Below are 15,941 nucleotides of genomic sequence, written 5' to 3' on the forward strand. Positions count from 1 at the left end.
TTGAATAGTTCCCTTTACTATATAAAACACATTTTTTACTTAGATACATTTATTAACATTCATTAACAGCAGGCAAACTTTTTTTCTTTTTATTTATTTATTTGAGGAGAGGGGGGCAGAGGGAGAGAGAATCGTGAGCAGATTCTGCACTGAGCATGGAGCCCCACACAGGGCTTGATCTTAGACCCTGAGATTGTTGCCTGAGCCAAAACCAAGAGTTAGGCACTCAGCCAATCAGTTGACCCACCAGGCACTTTTACAATCAGAAACAAAAGCCTTATTTGTCTTACAGAAATTATTGTCTTACAAAAATTAGTATCATGGCAGGCGGCAGGAGGCACTACGCATTTCACAATGTGTACATTGTGACGACTGTCTGTCCTGCTCTTTCTACTTGTTCACCGGGCACATTGTAATTGCCTCACTTGTTTTACGATGAATCCTTAAGGACTCATCTCTCATTAACAAGCAAAAATCTTAGTCTCTAAGGTAAGGTGAGCAGAAGGATGTCCTATGGTATCTCTTCAAAAGGAATGATTGTTTTTTTCATTATCATTAGGAATTGACAATGAGTTTCTTCATTCTAGGCTGTACTTGGTAAATTCAGTGTAGTAATGTGTTACCAAGTGTTTCCTGTATTCCATGTAAGAAATCCCATGGATTTCTTGGTTTTTTTTCCCCCCCACTGAGTGTTCACAATTCTCCATTACCCTATTAAAAAAGTTTTCTGTAAAGTAAAAAGCGAGAGTAATCAAGAAGATTAAGTCTCAAGTTTCTCAACTCATTAGCTGTAGAGCACATTTTGTGGGGACTTTTTGAAAACATTTCTTTACTAGTTCCCAAAATGTATGGCTTCCTATTTTTCAACTGTTACAGATTACCATATTTGATGCTGATTCCGAGGAGTCTCAAGACCTTGATTTAGCAATCCTAACAGCTCTGCTCAAGGGTGAGTGTCTGAAGAGGGTTACATCTCTTCCACATTTCCTCTTTTCATGTTCCATGGAAAATTTTTTTTTCATATTGATATTTTAAATAAAATATATGATCCCTTCTTTTAAATTAGGCACAAATTTAACAGCATCAGAACAACTAAATCTGGCAATGACTTGGGACAGAATGGACATAGCCAAGAAACACATCCTGATTTATGGACAACATTGGAAGGTAGAGTGAAGATGAAGTTATTTGAGAAAAATATTTTGTGTTGGCTTTTTGGGCGGGTGGCTCAGAAGAAAAAAATTGAAGGATAGATAGATTGGTTTGGGAGGTGTGTGTAGATAGCTTCTGGGTAGCTGGGTGTCCACAGATACCTGAGACATTTCTTTCATCAACTTTGCCTCCCTAAAGTAATTTTTCCCCCCTCAGGCTCTGTAGCCTAATTGAAACTGGCAAATGAAGTTGGGAGAAGGACAGAATGGAAGGATATTTCATTTATGTTTTTATATGGTTGTATTTTTATATTGTTATTTAATACTTGAAGCTCTTCTTATTTTTGCATTAAAGTGTGATATGTACTCACAACATAAATAAGTGAAAACAGAGAAGAGCAGAAGAAAGTTACTTATAGTGGTAATGATAATCACTATTAACATTCCATTTTTAAAGATTGCAATTGTGACTGTACCCCAGGTATAATACATGCATATTAGTTAAAACATCTAATGGTACTAAAAGGCTACTAAAATAACAGTAGTTCCCTGCCCTGCTAATTACAAGAGTAAAGTATTTTTGACATTTTTGGATTGTATTGACATTTATAAATCTCCATAGTTTTAAATAGCAAGTCATATTGCTGTTTTCTGATTCATTCATTTTAGAGTCCTCTCAACATTTCTGTCTGTGGTCTGTCCTCACTGCTACAATCTGGACTGGTTGCCTGCTGTTCCTGATTTTGGGCTGTCATCCTGAGATCTACCATCATCATATTGGAGATTCCCTTTGCCTCTCTCCTGTGTTAGAAACCCCGCTTTCTTTATCCCGTGTCATCTTCTTCCCTGGTTTACTCCTTTATTTTAAGGGGGTGCATCCTTTAGTAGCTTTCTGAGAAAGGCAACATGGAAGATAAACATTTTGAGAGCTTACACGTTTGGATATATTTCAGTTAAAGATCAGAACTAATTTGCCTGAAGAATTTTGAATAGTTAGCTGCTAGCATTCAACATTTCTGATTTTTTGTTTGTTTGGACTATTTTGTTTCCCCTCTCTGGAAGTTCAAACAAATATCTTTCCAGTGTTTTGAGATTTCACAGTGCTGTGTGCTATTATGAGTCTCTATATCCATTATGCTGAGCACATGCTTTCAGCTTAGGAATTATGGGTTTCCATGCTGGGAAATTACCTTCCTGTTTTCTCTGTTTTCTTTCTGGAATTCATAACATTTAAATGTTGGACCTAAGGACTGTTCCTCTAATCTTACCTTTTTCCTTTAATCTTCCATATTTTTCTTTTTTTGATTTCTTCAACTTTAATTTTCATGCCTTATATGGAGCATTTGGTTTCTGGAAGCATACTACTAATTTCTATGAGCAAATTTTTTTTTTTTTTTTTTAAGAATCCTGAATGTAATATCTTATTTCACTGAGAGTATTAATGACAGTTTTTTCAAAGTTTTCTTCTTCTTGCATTGTCTGAGTCTTACTGATTGATGTTTTGTGGTGTGTTTATTCTGGACTTTTTATTTTAAGAGTGGAGGAGAGAAAGCTCTAGAAATTTGGAGCCTGTAGGTGAGACTTTACTGTAGGTTTGAGCTTCACAGAGGAGTGATGTGGCCTCCATTTGTTGGGGGGGGACCAGAGATGACAGCATAGTCCTGCCTTTTCTCTTAGTCCCTTTACTGAAAAGAATCCTCTAATCCCCTACCTAGATAAGGTAAACCTTGCTGCTAGTGTTAATGGAAGTCAAATTGGGGAAGATGAATGGGAAGGTCTCAACATTAGGGATTCAGTATATATACATTTATTTCATCCTGAAGCTGCCAGAATTCTGTGGCATAGATTTGTTTGGTTCTCGGCTTTTTCTAGTTTCAGTTTCTGAGGACTTTCATCTAGTTTTCTGGGGGACAGTTAAGCCTATTACCACTTGACCATCTGCTTTCCAGCTTTCAAAATATGACACTCTTGTGGACTCATTTCTTTTAAAAAATCCTTTTACAATAATTTTACTGAAATTTTGGGTCAGAGTAGAAGTAAATGAGTGTGTTCAATTTCCCTTATATGTTTAGAAACTGGGTATAGTCTAAATCCAAACATGCCAAGTTAAAAGAACAACAACAAAAGAAGCCTTGAGTTTTTTTTTTTTAGAATTGCATTAAACCTATGTGGGAAGCAATGAGATCTTTACAATTATCTGTCTCTGATATAAGAATGGATTTACTTCTGCAAGTATCTTTTATGCCTTTAAGTTCACTTTTTGTTATTTCTTCCATCAGGTCCTGAACATTTCTTAGTAAGACTGTATTTTATGATTGTTACTTTATTAATTATCTCTCTTATTTATTTCTACATTCTGAAGGCTGGTGCACTGGAACAAGCAATGTTAGATGCCTTAGTGATGGATCGAGTGGATTTTGTGAAGCTCTTAATAGAATATGGAGTGAACCTCCATCGCTTTCTTACCATCCCCCGACTGGAGGAGCTCTATAACACAGTGAGTATTGGAAAATTCTATCAGTCGCCTCCCTTAAGATTCATTTATTAATTAGCTTAATATTTAGCTTAACCTAAATATTGAATGTTCAAGTCTTCTTGAATATTGACATACAAAGATTATTTAGAGACAGATTTCTCAACCAGAGGACAAACATTCTTACCAAATCCATTTTATCCTATGGTCATTTCTGCATTTCTTATTTTAATTAATTGCACAGAGTAGAAACAAACCAAGTTAAGAAAATACAACAGGAAGACCATAATTAAAGCCAGTGATGTAAATAAGAACAAATTGCTTTTATTAAATTGTTGGAAGCATCTTGACCTACAGCCACTGTGAAAATTCTATTCCTGCAACTTTCCTATGCAGACCCTTTATTGAAACCAGACTAGCTTACTCATTGTAAAAGCACCAATTGCTCAAGCCAAGTGCCCTCCTTGCAATGTCCTTCCTTGTTCTTTGAATCTTAACCTTTCTTTAAAGCCCTCTTCAAGTTCTTTTTGAATACTCCAGTTTTCACTGATCTATTCCTATGGTACAAATTTTTTTGCAACTCTTTCCAAGCATACACCTTTGTAATTATTTTTTCATGTAAGTCCCCCCTCTCTTCAATTAGACTGTAAAAACTTTAAACAAAGTACTTATATTCTTCATTGGCTCCCTCAAAAGCTGAATTGAACATAGAGTGTTCAATAAGTAATTGTTGATGGAGTGTAATTGTGTGATGGGGTTTGTCATGGTGTAGTTTATATATGATAAAGGATAGTTATGAATTACTTAAAATTTATTTTTGTCTCTTGAAAGAAATAAAGTTAATTAAATTTTTACTACCTGCATGTGCGCGCGCGTGCGCACATACACACACACACACACATTTTACATCTTATTTTGAAAAATATTTCTAATTATATCTTCTTCTAGAAATAACTTATAATTAATTGAGGTAAACCTTATTACTAAGGATGTTGAAGAAAATTTTCAGTATTCTGGGTTATGTATACATTCTGAAATAAAATATTTTCCCCGAGCATATGGTAATTAAAAGGAATAAATTTTTTCTTTCCCTATTATAGAAACAAGGACCTACTAATATGCTCTTGCATCATCTTGTCCAAGATGTAAAACAGGTAACCTAATTATAAATGTGTGCAAATTTCTTTGTGTATTGTTTTAGCTCTGTGATTGAGGTATTGCCAGATTTTGCTTTGTAAAATGTCGATTTGGATTTTCTAGTGAGTTACCTACCCACTTTGCCTAGGAGTTTGAGCAATTTCATCACCAAACCATACTCTTAAGTTTTTTTACTTGTAATTTATTTTATATTTTAAAGATTTGATCCACCAGGTAAGTGGCATTACTAATAATTATTTTCTCTTACAAAATATGGATCAGGGACATATAAAACTTTCAATCAGAACTTTACCTCAACATGATACAACAGTATTTCCAAAGATAATAATGCTTGCTGAAAATAAAGACATTTCCTTGTCCTGTCATGTTAATTAGAGGACTGATATGTGATTTTCATTGTTTTTTTTTGTTGTTGTTACTGTTTTGACTATGAGTGATGGCTTGGAGGCCCTGCTGCCTTTGTGAATCTGAGCATTGTTTTAGGGAGCCAGGATGAGTCCTACTAGTCAGTACCCTTGCTCATATTTTGCTCATGGTGCTTTCCCTGAACTTTGAGTTAAATCAGACTTAAAATCAAATCATCTTCTGTTAGTTACTAAACCTTTAACAATCTCTTATGCTTTAATTGCTTCTCTTTTAATCACCAAGAACTTCTATTTACATCTGCAGAAAACTAGAAGAGATGTTTTTTTGTCCCCATGATTAAACTCCGTCCATGGCACACTTTAAGAGTACTTGCTCATTTCTTGGAAGTGTGGTATCTTGATGGAGAGATTGCGGGCATTCTGGCTGTGTTGTTTTGGTGGGAGAGCCAGAGTAAAAGGCTAGAGAGGAAGACATTTAGTTGGCAAATTAGAAGTAAGCAAAAGTATCCATGCTGATGTAAATTTAGTTTGCATGATTTATGCCAGATCAAGATGATTTTCCTTAAATTATTTCCTTGAACTTTGATTCCTTTACAGTAAACTGAAGAAAAAGGAATAGAATAGGTTAAATATGCTTTTAACTAGTAGCAACTAAGAGCATTAGTTTTGGTGTTCCTTAAAAAAGGTAAATTATGCATGTATTTGCATTTATTCATATATGAATCAATGTAATAACCTTAATCGGTGAAGGGTAAGATTAAGAGGTATAAACTCGCAGTTAGACAACAAAGAAGTCATGGGGGTGTAATGGATAGCATAAGGAATATAGTTAATAGTATTGTAATAACTTTGTATGGCAACAGATAGTATCTAGACTTATCATAATGTATAAAAATATTAAATCACTATGATACACACCTGAAACTAGTAGGATATTATATGTCAATTATACTTTAATGAAAGAAAGTACTGTGAATGGTAGTTGAGAAGTAATGATTATGAAGAGGTAGTAAGGCAAGTTTTTAAGTGGTCAGTTACCTTCATTTAGACTAAGACTCATATACTTGGAGATCTGCTACTCAGCCCTCTAATCAGCCATAACATTTATTTTGGCACAGCCTCATATTTTGATCTTATTTTATTCTGCCATACCATGTTTTTTATTTCTATGTGTTCTACCTCCTTCCATATTCTCATTTTGTGTATGATGTAGTCAACACAGTGCCAAGTGCTATAGCCAATTCAATAGAAAAATGGAAGTTCTAAGCCAATGTTAATTTTGAATCACTTACATTCAGTATATTGAAGGGGAGGAAGAAATTTTCCCCAGTCTATGGTTCTTCCAGCTAACCTAAGAATTAATTGTTATATGATATAGATTAACAGGAGAAAAAAATCAGAGTTTTATTGTGTGCACATAGAGGCCCAATGATGAAATTGAGACCTCAAGAAATGACCAAGGTGGGGAATTTTTATACTTTTCAGACAAAGAGACAATAAATGTGTGAAGAATTGACAAGACAAAGAAAACTTAACATTGGAGCTTCAATTAGTAAGGAATTCTAAACAGAATTTCACCTGGGGTAGTAAATTAGTAAAAAGTAACGAGGGTCCCTTATACAACCTTCTTTGCTCTAAATTTCTCGTCTCTGGTGATAAGGATGTCTCTTTATCTCCCGGGACAGGGATGGTACCTGTCACATGGGGGAGTTATTTCCTGCTTTTGGGAAACAGAAGAGGATCTGAGTGTCCTTCTTGTATGGGCTGTCTCTCAAATAACTTTTACTTAATATAATCAGTATATCAAAATGGCACATTTTGGCAATATCCTCCAATGATTTTACTTCTGTTGTAATAGTTATATAATTTCCAGTTAAAAACAATCTTTTATACTATATTTAAGTGTGTTTTAGTATAAAGTGTATGTATGCATGAAAGAAAGAGAAAAAAGTGTTGAATGAGCAGATATAACCACATACTTGGTATCTGTGAAATTAAAAACACATTAAGACTAGGTTTTTTCGGGACGCCTGGGTGGCTCAGTTGGTTAAGCGGCTGCCTTCGGCTCAGGTCATGATCCCAGCGTCCTGGGATCGAGTCCCACATCGGGCTCCTTGCTTGGCGGGGAGCCTGCTTCTCCCTCTGCCTCTGCCTGCCACTCTGTCTGCCTGTGCTTTCTCTCGCTTCTCTCTCTATGACAAATAAATAAATAAAATCTTTAAAAAAAAATAGGCTTTTTCCCCTCTGAACAAGCAGACTGTATCAGTGGTTGGTCACATGAATCGATCAGTTTGTAAAGATGCTTGAAAAGTATGAGTCTGCCTCTTTGCAGATGATTGGGTTATGTTCTAACAGATGGCAAAGGAGACACAGCACGGGAACTGAAAGTTACAATGCATTGCATGGTTTTGTTTCAGCATGCCCTTCTCTCAGGCTACAGAATAACACTGATTGACATTGGACTAGTAATCGAGTACCTCATCGGTGGAGCATATCGCAGCAGCTACACTAGGAAAAGTTTCAGAGCCCTCTACAACAACCTCTACAGAAAACACAAGGTACCACCACTGATTAGTACCCTCATAAACTATGGGATATCTAGGAGTTAGACTTTTAGAAAAGTGGCTTAGGAAGTTCAGATGGGAATAGCTTCTAAAATGGACGTATATATTTTTCAACATTCACTGAGTCTCTGCTACATGTAAATTACAGCGCTGGCTTAGCATGAGCTTGAAGACCAGGAGTTCAGAAACTCTCAGAGGAGACGGATTTATGAATAAATCTTACTCATTATAAAATGAATAAATAAAATAAATGAAAAAATAAATGAATAAAAAATCTTATTATAAAATCTTATTCATTCTATTTATAAATAAAATCTTATTCGTTATAAAGGTTTATGTATAACTAGCCATCACACAGAACAGGATACAGCATGTGCTATATTGACATAGAAGAAATGTCCTGAGAAAGATTTGAGGGAGAGAGAACCAGTTTTTTTCTTTCCTTTTGAAAATGTAGAAGACAAAAGCCTAATGGGCTTCCATCTATAAACTCATACTAGTCCGTAACCTGGAGACAACAAACTTGGGACAGGTGTGTAGAGGTTATGTTGGAAAATGCATGCAGGAAGTCTATGTAAAAATATTTCATTTGCCATCAAGATTTTTGAAAGTCTAGGAATGTAAAGTCAGAGTTGCTCCCTGGCTGATTAGCTGAGAAAACATCGCTTGTTTTCAAAGAGAGCCTTTCTTCTTGAAGGATAATGGAAGGTGTTAGAAAGCAGCGTTTGGGCATTTGGGTTGAGGGAAGAGCAGAGGCAGTGAAAGGCACAGTGCTCTGGACCTCTGGATACGTTTTTGCAGTGATGGGGGGGGGGGCCTTTGTTGCCATCAATGTACTAGAAGGTAGTGAAGGCTAAGACTGGAAAGGTGGTTTTGGATCACAGAAAAGTCCAGAATATCAAGCCACTTTTGACCTTTAATTATAAAGAATCAGGTGATGTGAAAGCCTAACTTGTCTTTAAGAAATAAAAGAACAAAACAAAAGAAACTCAAATTTCACAGAGAAAATGATGTTCCTTACGATCTCAAGAGGCATAGAGATGCACCTGAGGTATCAGTTCCTTCACTAAAACCAAATACATCTTGCTGTGAGGTTACCTGTGACAGGTGTGAGGAGACTGTGCCCTTGCTGTAGCCCAGTGGGGAGTTTGCGAGGCAAGTACCCCTCGTGCTTGTTTTCCTTCTGAAATGGTGTGAGTTACTGCCCATTTCTCTGACTGTTTTCTAGGGAAGGAGTAGAGTTTAGTAGTGAAGTCTCATAGTAAGTTAGGTCATAGCAGTTACAAATACATGGTTTGGAGTCAGAAGGATTTGGGATGGAGTTTTAGTTTTGCTCGTTAGTAGTTATGAAGTCTTGAGTAGAAGCTTAACCTCTCTGTGTGTCACATTCCTTATCTATAAAATGGGGATAATAATATCTCATAAATTTATAAAAAGGATTAAATTATACCTGGAAAACCTATATTCCTGGTACACAGAGTGTACAACACAACTGTTAATAATAGTCAGTACGATCACTCCTGATGATGCTATTAATTCTGTATTACAACCATCATAATAATAATTTGAGTATGACTGTTTAGAAGCCAGGACCCATCACTTCTTTGTGTAATTTATATCCATAAAATGCAAATGAAAATAAATGTGTAAATACAGGAGCTTGGGCAGGACGGAGGTGGCTTCCAGGTGCTGCATTTGCTGCTGAACCCGTGGGGTCGCGCAGGCCAGGGGTTCCCCAGGGAGGCCCTCAGTTGCTGGGTTGAGAAAGGGACCAGGCCTCAGATGTGTCGCAAGCCGCGCTACCATGAGGCTGCGCGCAAGGCGGGGAGAGTGCTGTGGGAAGTTCTCCGCTAATCTTTCTGTGTCTCTGGATCGTGTGCCTTCAGAAATTTTGCCAAAGATCTTTTCCCACTTGGATGCTGGAACCCTGCTGTGTACTGGATGCATGACTAGGCGCTTTTATCATCTGACCAATGACCATTTTAATTGGATCACAATCTCTTCAACTGCTTTTTCACCTAAAAGATCTACCTGGAAAATTGCTTCAGCAGAGAAGACTGCTGAATCTATGAACTTACTATTGGTCAAGGATAAAGAAGCTGGGTACGGGAAGAAAGAATCTCTCAGAAGACAAAGAGCTTTTGCAAAAGCCACGCTAACTCAGGTTCTCCAGCTGGTCAACCCTTCCACAGGCCGTGCAGTTCAAACCAAAGAGGCCCTCAGAATATCTGGTTCAGGTTGGGTAATTATGGTGAAAGAAAAAAGTGGAAAAGAATCCATCATGGAGGGCATTGACCTCTCCATATAAGATTCTTCAGTGAGGATTATGTTGTACGGCCAGAACTGGCCATAGCTAGCCATGTTGTCAACCTTAGATTTGTGTGCTATGACACCAGTTGTTATGGACCAGTCTAAAACCCCCTCCAAAAATGGACCTCAGTGGCATTGTTGAATTGCAAAATACAACCTGAGTAACTTGGCTGGATCCACCATGATTGGCTGGGACAGACTCCTTGGGTTCTTCTGCTTAAACCCAGGCCTCCTGGTGGGGCTGTGGAAGGAGGAGGAAAAATGGGCTTTTGTTATAGCAGATCTTCATTTCCATCACTTTGTGGAAAAGAGCACATTAGGCTCAGCCACTGATCCTTTGAGCTACCTCCTCCTACGCCCCCTGTGGATGACAACCCAGAATATGGACTACCTGGCCACCAATTCTGTGCTGATTTGCATAGCAGTGGAATGTTCTACCTGTGTGGCACATTTCTCCATCTCTTTACCAAGAAAGGATACATTGAAAATGGATATGTGAAGCTTGCTGTTTTAAAATTATTTTATTATTTTATTATTTATTATTTTAAAAATAATGCAGAAAACTACCTCTTACTGGAAAAGATGGCCTCTCTTGGAGAACTGGTATTTTCAAAGGCTGTATAAAGAGTTGTTCTGTGTGGCCCTAATAAGTCTGTGGGATGAATATGGGAAACCCTTTTGGTCTTTCAGTTCCCTGGTTTGTATGAGATTTCTGGTCCTCTGATGGTCCTAATTTCTTGGGACAGACTTACTATGTTGACTATGTGGACACACAAGGAAAAAATGCTCATGGTGTGGATTAAAGAGACAGAATACTTCATCGTCAGCCTGGTCCTTTTCCTGAGGATAGCAAAAATAAGCCATTGCTTTGGGACAACATATTAAGTATTAGCAGAAGGTGGCAAATGATTGTTGCTGTTTGTTTGTTTTGGACTAATCAGCTTTGTTCTTGGTGTTGGAAGTTGACATAAAGCGGTAGTCTGTTTGATGCCTTCTTATTTCGAAAAATAAATAAATGAAGTATCTCAAAGACCATGGTATCATCCATTTTATATCAGCCCCTTTAAGAATGCTTCTTTTATTTTCTCATTGAAGAAAGTTTCATGCTGATAAGCAATAAATTATGTTGTTATTGGGCTTAATCCCTGGAATTCCAGTGGTGCTGTGTAACATCTGGGGAAGTTCCATAACTTTCTAACTTAACCTTGGAGTTGTTTGCGAATGGGAACTTTTTCTTATCAGAACTGTGAATCTTTACTGCCTATTCTGAACTTGTTCCAGGTATAGAAACTCCATTGATTTTTAATGGAATTTCCACATAGAGAAGGAATGCAGATATATAATAGGGAACAAAAGATTATGTTCTCTGGGATGTTAGGAAATAACATTGTGCTTAATAAGGAGGAGATCATGAGAGGCTTTTGTTGGACGAGTAATTAAATACTAATCATGGGCTAGAGACAGAACCTTGGGATACTTGGTAGGACACAATATTATATTTTGTTTTCATTACTGTCTGGAAATGAAATGTTCATTGTTACCATGATAATCTTTTTTTTCCCTTTTTTTTTTTTCTTAAAAATAAAATAACACCTTCCAGCGAGTGACCAGTTTTGCTCAAAGCCTTTCCCAGCCCCCTCTTCACCGAAGACGCCCCTCAGGAAATAGAAAAGAATCTGCAGAAAGCACACTTCATTCCCAGTTCATTAGAACTGCCCAGCCTTACAAATTCAAGGTACCACTTACTTCTTTTTAGATGTGAAAATAAAATTGTTCTTGCAGGCTAGACCATTTCTTCAATTTAAAGTTGGAGGAAAGAGCTACAAACAGGTCAGTTAGAAGTACCCTAAATAGATGTGTGCTGGTCAGCAGCGTAACAACAAGGGAGTGATGTGAACAGTGTCGTTAATCCAACTCTCCTCATATTAACTCAGTCCCACTTTCCTCCGGGGACGAATGGATCTGCTCAGGAGTTTCTATATAAATGATACTCATGTTGGCTGAAAGGGGTTTACTTTCCATAATTCCTAGGATGAAAAGATATTTTATAAAATTATCCTTGATCACCAGCAATGAATGAAAATTTCCTTTTATTTATAGAAATAGAGGAAATGTATAATTTTCTCTTTTTCCTTTTATTAAAAGGATTATCAAATCCTATTACTTACCAGGCAATATGTTGGGTGCTTGGTTAAATTTGGGAGAAGGTATAATGATGATGGAGAAATGATCCCCCTCTCCCCAAAGTAATAACCATATTGCCATATAATGAATATTGAAATAGAAATACATACATAGTGACATAGAAGAACATACAGCTCATAGTTGAGATGAGCTGTAAAGGGTTAGTTTACATGGTGAAGAGTATTGCGGAAGGAAAGGAAACTTAAAGCCAATCAGTCTGGATGCATTTTGGCAATGCTAGTGACATTTTCCTAAGGGAAAGATAATTTATTTATAAAGTGAGGTTAGAACTTTGTTTTCTTTTCTTTTTTTTAATACGTCTCATCTATCCAATGTTATTTCAACCCATTTCCTTGAGACATTGAAAATTCTCATGTAGTTATTGGGTCTATCCAAAAGGTGTAGTGTTTTAAGTTGTGCTGAATGAACACAAGGTATCTCAGCTTGTAGACCCTGGATCTATCAGACACAACAAGAAGTGGATCACCTAAAAGGCCAAAATTTTGGTTTCTGATTTATAAAGTTGTATTGTTATTTCCATCTCTTTTCTGAGATTTAAAAAATATTCTTAGGATACCAGATATGTTTCATTAGGTCACATACCATGCATCTGACTCTTTGGGAATCTGTTGCTATTTTATTTTCCAACAGGAAAAGTCTGTAGTCCTTCATAAATCAAGGAGGAAGTCAAAAGAAGAACAAAACGTATCAGATGACCCTGAGTCTACTGGCTTTATTTACCCTTACAATGACCTGCTGGTTTGGGCTGTGCTCATGAAAAGACAGAAGATGGCCATGTTCTTCTGGCAGCATGGAGAGGAGGCTACGGTCAAGGCAGTGATTGCCTATAAACTCTACCGAGCCATGGCCCAAGAAGCTAAGGAGAGCAACATGATGGATGATGCCTCAGAAGAGCTGAAAAATTACTCAAAGTAGGAGTTCTCTCTTCACTTCATACTAAACATCGACAGTGCTTAGAATGGTTAGACACTTTTATCTCCCTTGCCTTAGAACTTGTAAGATGCGTGGACTTGCTGCCAGCATTTCCTAGGCCCTCCTACAAATAGTGGTCTTTTTTTTTTTTTTAAGATTTTATTGATTTATTTGACAGAGAACATAATTAGGCAGCGAGGCAGGCAGAGAGAGAGAGGAGGAAGCAGGCTTCCCGCTGAGCAGAGAGCCCGATGCGGGGCTTGATCCCAGGACCCTGAGATCATGACCTGAGCCAAAGGCAGAGGCTTTAACCCACTGAGCAAGCCAGGCGCCCCCAAATAGTGGTCTTTAGGTATTTCAAGGAGCTTTGTGGAGTAAAGGGAAGAGAGGTAGCCCTCCAGTCAGGAGACCTGGCTTCGGTCCTCGTCCAGCTATTTACTAATTGGGCAACTCAGCTGGCCAGATTTTGGGACTCTAGTTTCCTCACACAGAAAGTTCACTTAATGATTTTGAAAGTCCCTTCTAACTCCCAAACCCTTTGATGCTATGCTATGTGAAAACTTGTCTACTTTTAGTACCTCTCAGGCAGGAAAATAAATAAATATGTTATGTACAAAAGAACTGGAGCTTGATGGCAAAAGATAGAAAAGTTGGAAAACTTTTTGAAAACTCAGCATTGTAATAGAGAAGGGGAGCTAGAGTTCATAGAAACTCATGTATAATTGTGAATTTAAAAGTCCTAGAGAGTAAGTGTCTATCTACTTTTTAGAGAAAACAACCTCCCAGGAAATATCTCCATGTCTAGCTTGTTACTTAAGTCATCTATGTATTTTCTAGAAAAATAAAAAAAAAAGGTGGCCCCACGATTTCCCTTAATTCCTTATTCAGTATTGAATAGTCTTTTCTTTGTAAAAATTCTCTACTTGGTCTTGTCAGGGAGTCCCAAACCAAGCTATATGTAGCCTGTTTTGTGGTGTGGAGAGGCTTCTCCCCATGGGTAGATAGCTCAGCCACTCCTGGTGTAAACCAAATTCCGTATACTGTGGTGTAAACCCTCCTGCAAAGGGAGAACGTCCATTTCCTGAGCTGCAACCACTTTGAAATGGCTTCTGTAGTCTGAGGCGTATGTTATTGTTCATTCTTTGGTATTGCTTTTTGCTGAGGCTCATAGCTAATCTTTTAAAGTGTTTCTGGGACTCTGACCTGCATTTTTTTTTTGCCGCTCACCGCTGTGTCATCACAGACAGTTCGGCCAGCTCGCCCTGGATGTGCTGGAGAAGGCCTTCAAGCAGAATGAAAGAATGGCCATGAAACTGTTGACCTATGAACTCAAGAACTGGAGCAATTCTACCTGTCTGAAGCTGGCCGCGTCTGGAAGATTGCGGCCCTTCGTTTCGCATACTTGCACCCAAATGCTGCTGACTGACATGTGGACTGGGCGCCTGAAAATGAGGAAGAACTCTTGGTTAAAGGTACACCGACTTCCAGAGAAAAAACTGGTGGTTGCCAGAGGAGAGGAGGTTGGGGGTTGGGCAAAATGGCTGAAGGGAGTGGGAGACACAGGCTTCCAGTGATGGAATGAATACGTCACAGGGATAAAGGTAGAGTGTAGGGAATAGTCAGTCAGTGGTACCGGGATGGTGTTGTGTGGAGACCAGTGGTAGCTACAACGGCGGTGAGCACAGCGTAACTTATAGATGTGTCAAATCACTGTTCTGTAGGCCCTTGTGTATCAATTGTACTTCAATTTTTTAAAAAAAGGGTATATTTACTGGCTTTCAGAGTTTAACAGTTATTTATTTGAAGGTCTGTACTCTTGAGTTCATTTTTCCCTTGTTCTACAAGACTCCATTCAGGAAAACCAGTTAGTATCTTTGGTTCTCACAGATGAACTGGGTTCTTCCCAGTGGAATCCTGACAATGACATCATCTCCCACCACCACAGTTTCTTTTTTTCTTTTTTTTTTTTTTAATATTTTATTTATTTATTTGAGAGAGAGACAGTGAGAGAGAGCATGAGCGAGGAGAAGGTCAGAGAGAGAAGCAGACTCCCCATGGAGCCGGGAGCCCGATGCGGGACTCGATCCCAGGAATCCAGGATCATGACCTGAGCCGAAGGCAGTCGTCCAACCAACTGAGCCACCCAGGCGTCCCCCACAGTTTCTTTTTAAGAAATGGGGCTGATTACACAAGCTCTATCCATCAAAAGGCATTCTCTTGTGCAGATGGTTGGAAGTTAAAAGCAGATAAAAGCATCTACAAGATTCCATTCTTAGTACACTCTATGACCTCTGATAATTATAAAAGAAGTAAATGAGCCTTTTTAGTGAAAAATATTTCAGCTTAAGAGCATTAATCAATAATATACTAAATTAAATTAGCAATTTCTGGTCTGTTCATCCAGTGTGATGTTTGAGAGAATAGATGCTCCTCTTGTTAAAGCGCTTCCCTGAAACACCTATTTCCAAATTCTTCTATCAATTATAGTTTGGCCTCATCTCTCATCTTGAATCATCAAGAGTAGTTTAGTTAACTACTAAAGACATTTAACTTTTAACATCACACCTAGCCTAAAGCTTTAGGTTGTGGTCAAGCTTCTGAAGTATGTAAGCTTATAAAACTGAATGAAAAGGTAGAAAGCATGAGCATTAAAAGCATCGTAAAACTATATATTTCAGTTGTAGTCTTCCTACAATTTTAAAAAATAGAATGACTTAAATTTTTTTTCTTGGACACACCATAGAAAACACAAAGGAATAAGACTTACTATATAAAATATATAGAAGAACTTGCACATTTGAAA

General features: G+C 37.7%; 1 protein-coding gene and 1 pseudogene across 1 annotated transcript in view; both read left to right on the forward strand.

The window, feature by feature from the left end:
- TRPM6 (transient receptor potential cation channel subfamily M member 6) overlaps positions 1 to 15,941 on the forward strand; it is a 174,686-nt gene that overhangs the window by 89,632 nt on the left and 69,113 nt on the right. The window contains exons 10-17 of the mRNA XM_045085383.1: positions 877 to 949; positions 1,067 to 1,167; positions 3,514 to 3,648; positions 4,725 to 4,778; positions 7,565 to 7,705; positions 11,622 to 11,756; positions 12,857 to 13,137; positions 14,382 to 14,610. Coding sequence (XP_044941318.1) covers positions 877 to 949; positions 1,067 to 1,167; positions 3,514 to 3,648; positions 4,725 to 4,778; positions 7,565 to 7,705; positions 11,622 to 11,756; positions 12,857 to 13,137; positions 14,382 to 14,610 — 1,149 coding nt within the window. The remainder of the gene's footprint in view (positions 1 to 876; positions 950 to 1,066; positions 1,168 to 3,513; positions 3,649 to 4,724; positions 4,779 to 7,564; positions 7,706 to 11,621; positions 11,757 to 12,856; positions 13,138 to 14,381; positions 14,611 to 15,941) is intronic.
- LOC106007480 lies at positions 9,516 to 11,041 on the forward strand (annotated as a pseudogene).

Source organism: Mustela putorius, unplaced genomic scaffold, assembly GCF_011764305.1.
Source record: "Mustela putorius furo isolate JIRA1106 unplaced genomic scaffold, ASM1176430v1.1 tig00000854_pilon_pilon_pilon, whole genome shotgun sequence".
In the NCBI taxonomy this organism is placed as follows: domain Eukaryota; kingdom Metazoa; phylum Chordata; class Mammalia; order Carnivora; family Mustelidae; genus Mustela; species Mustela putorius.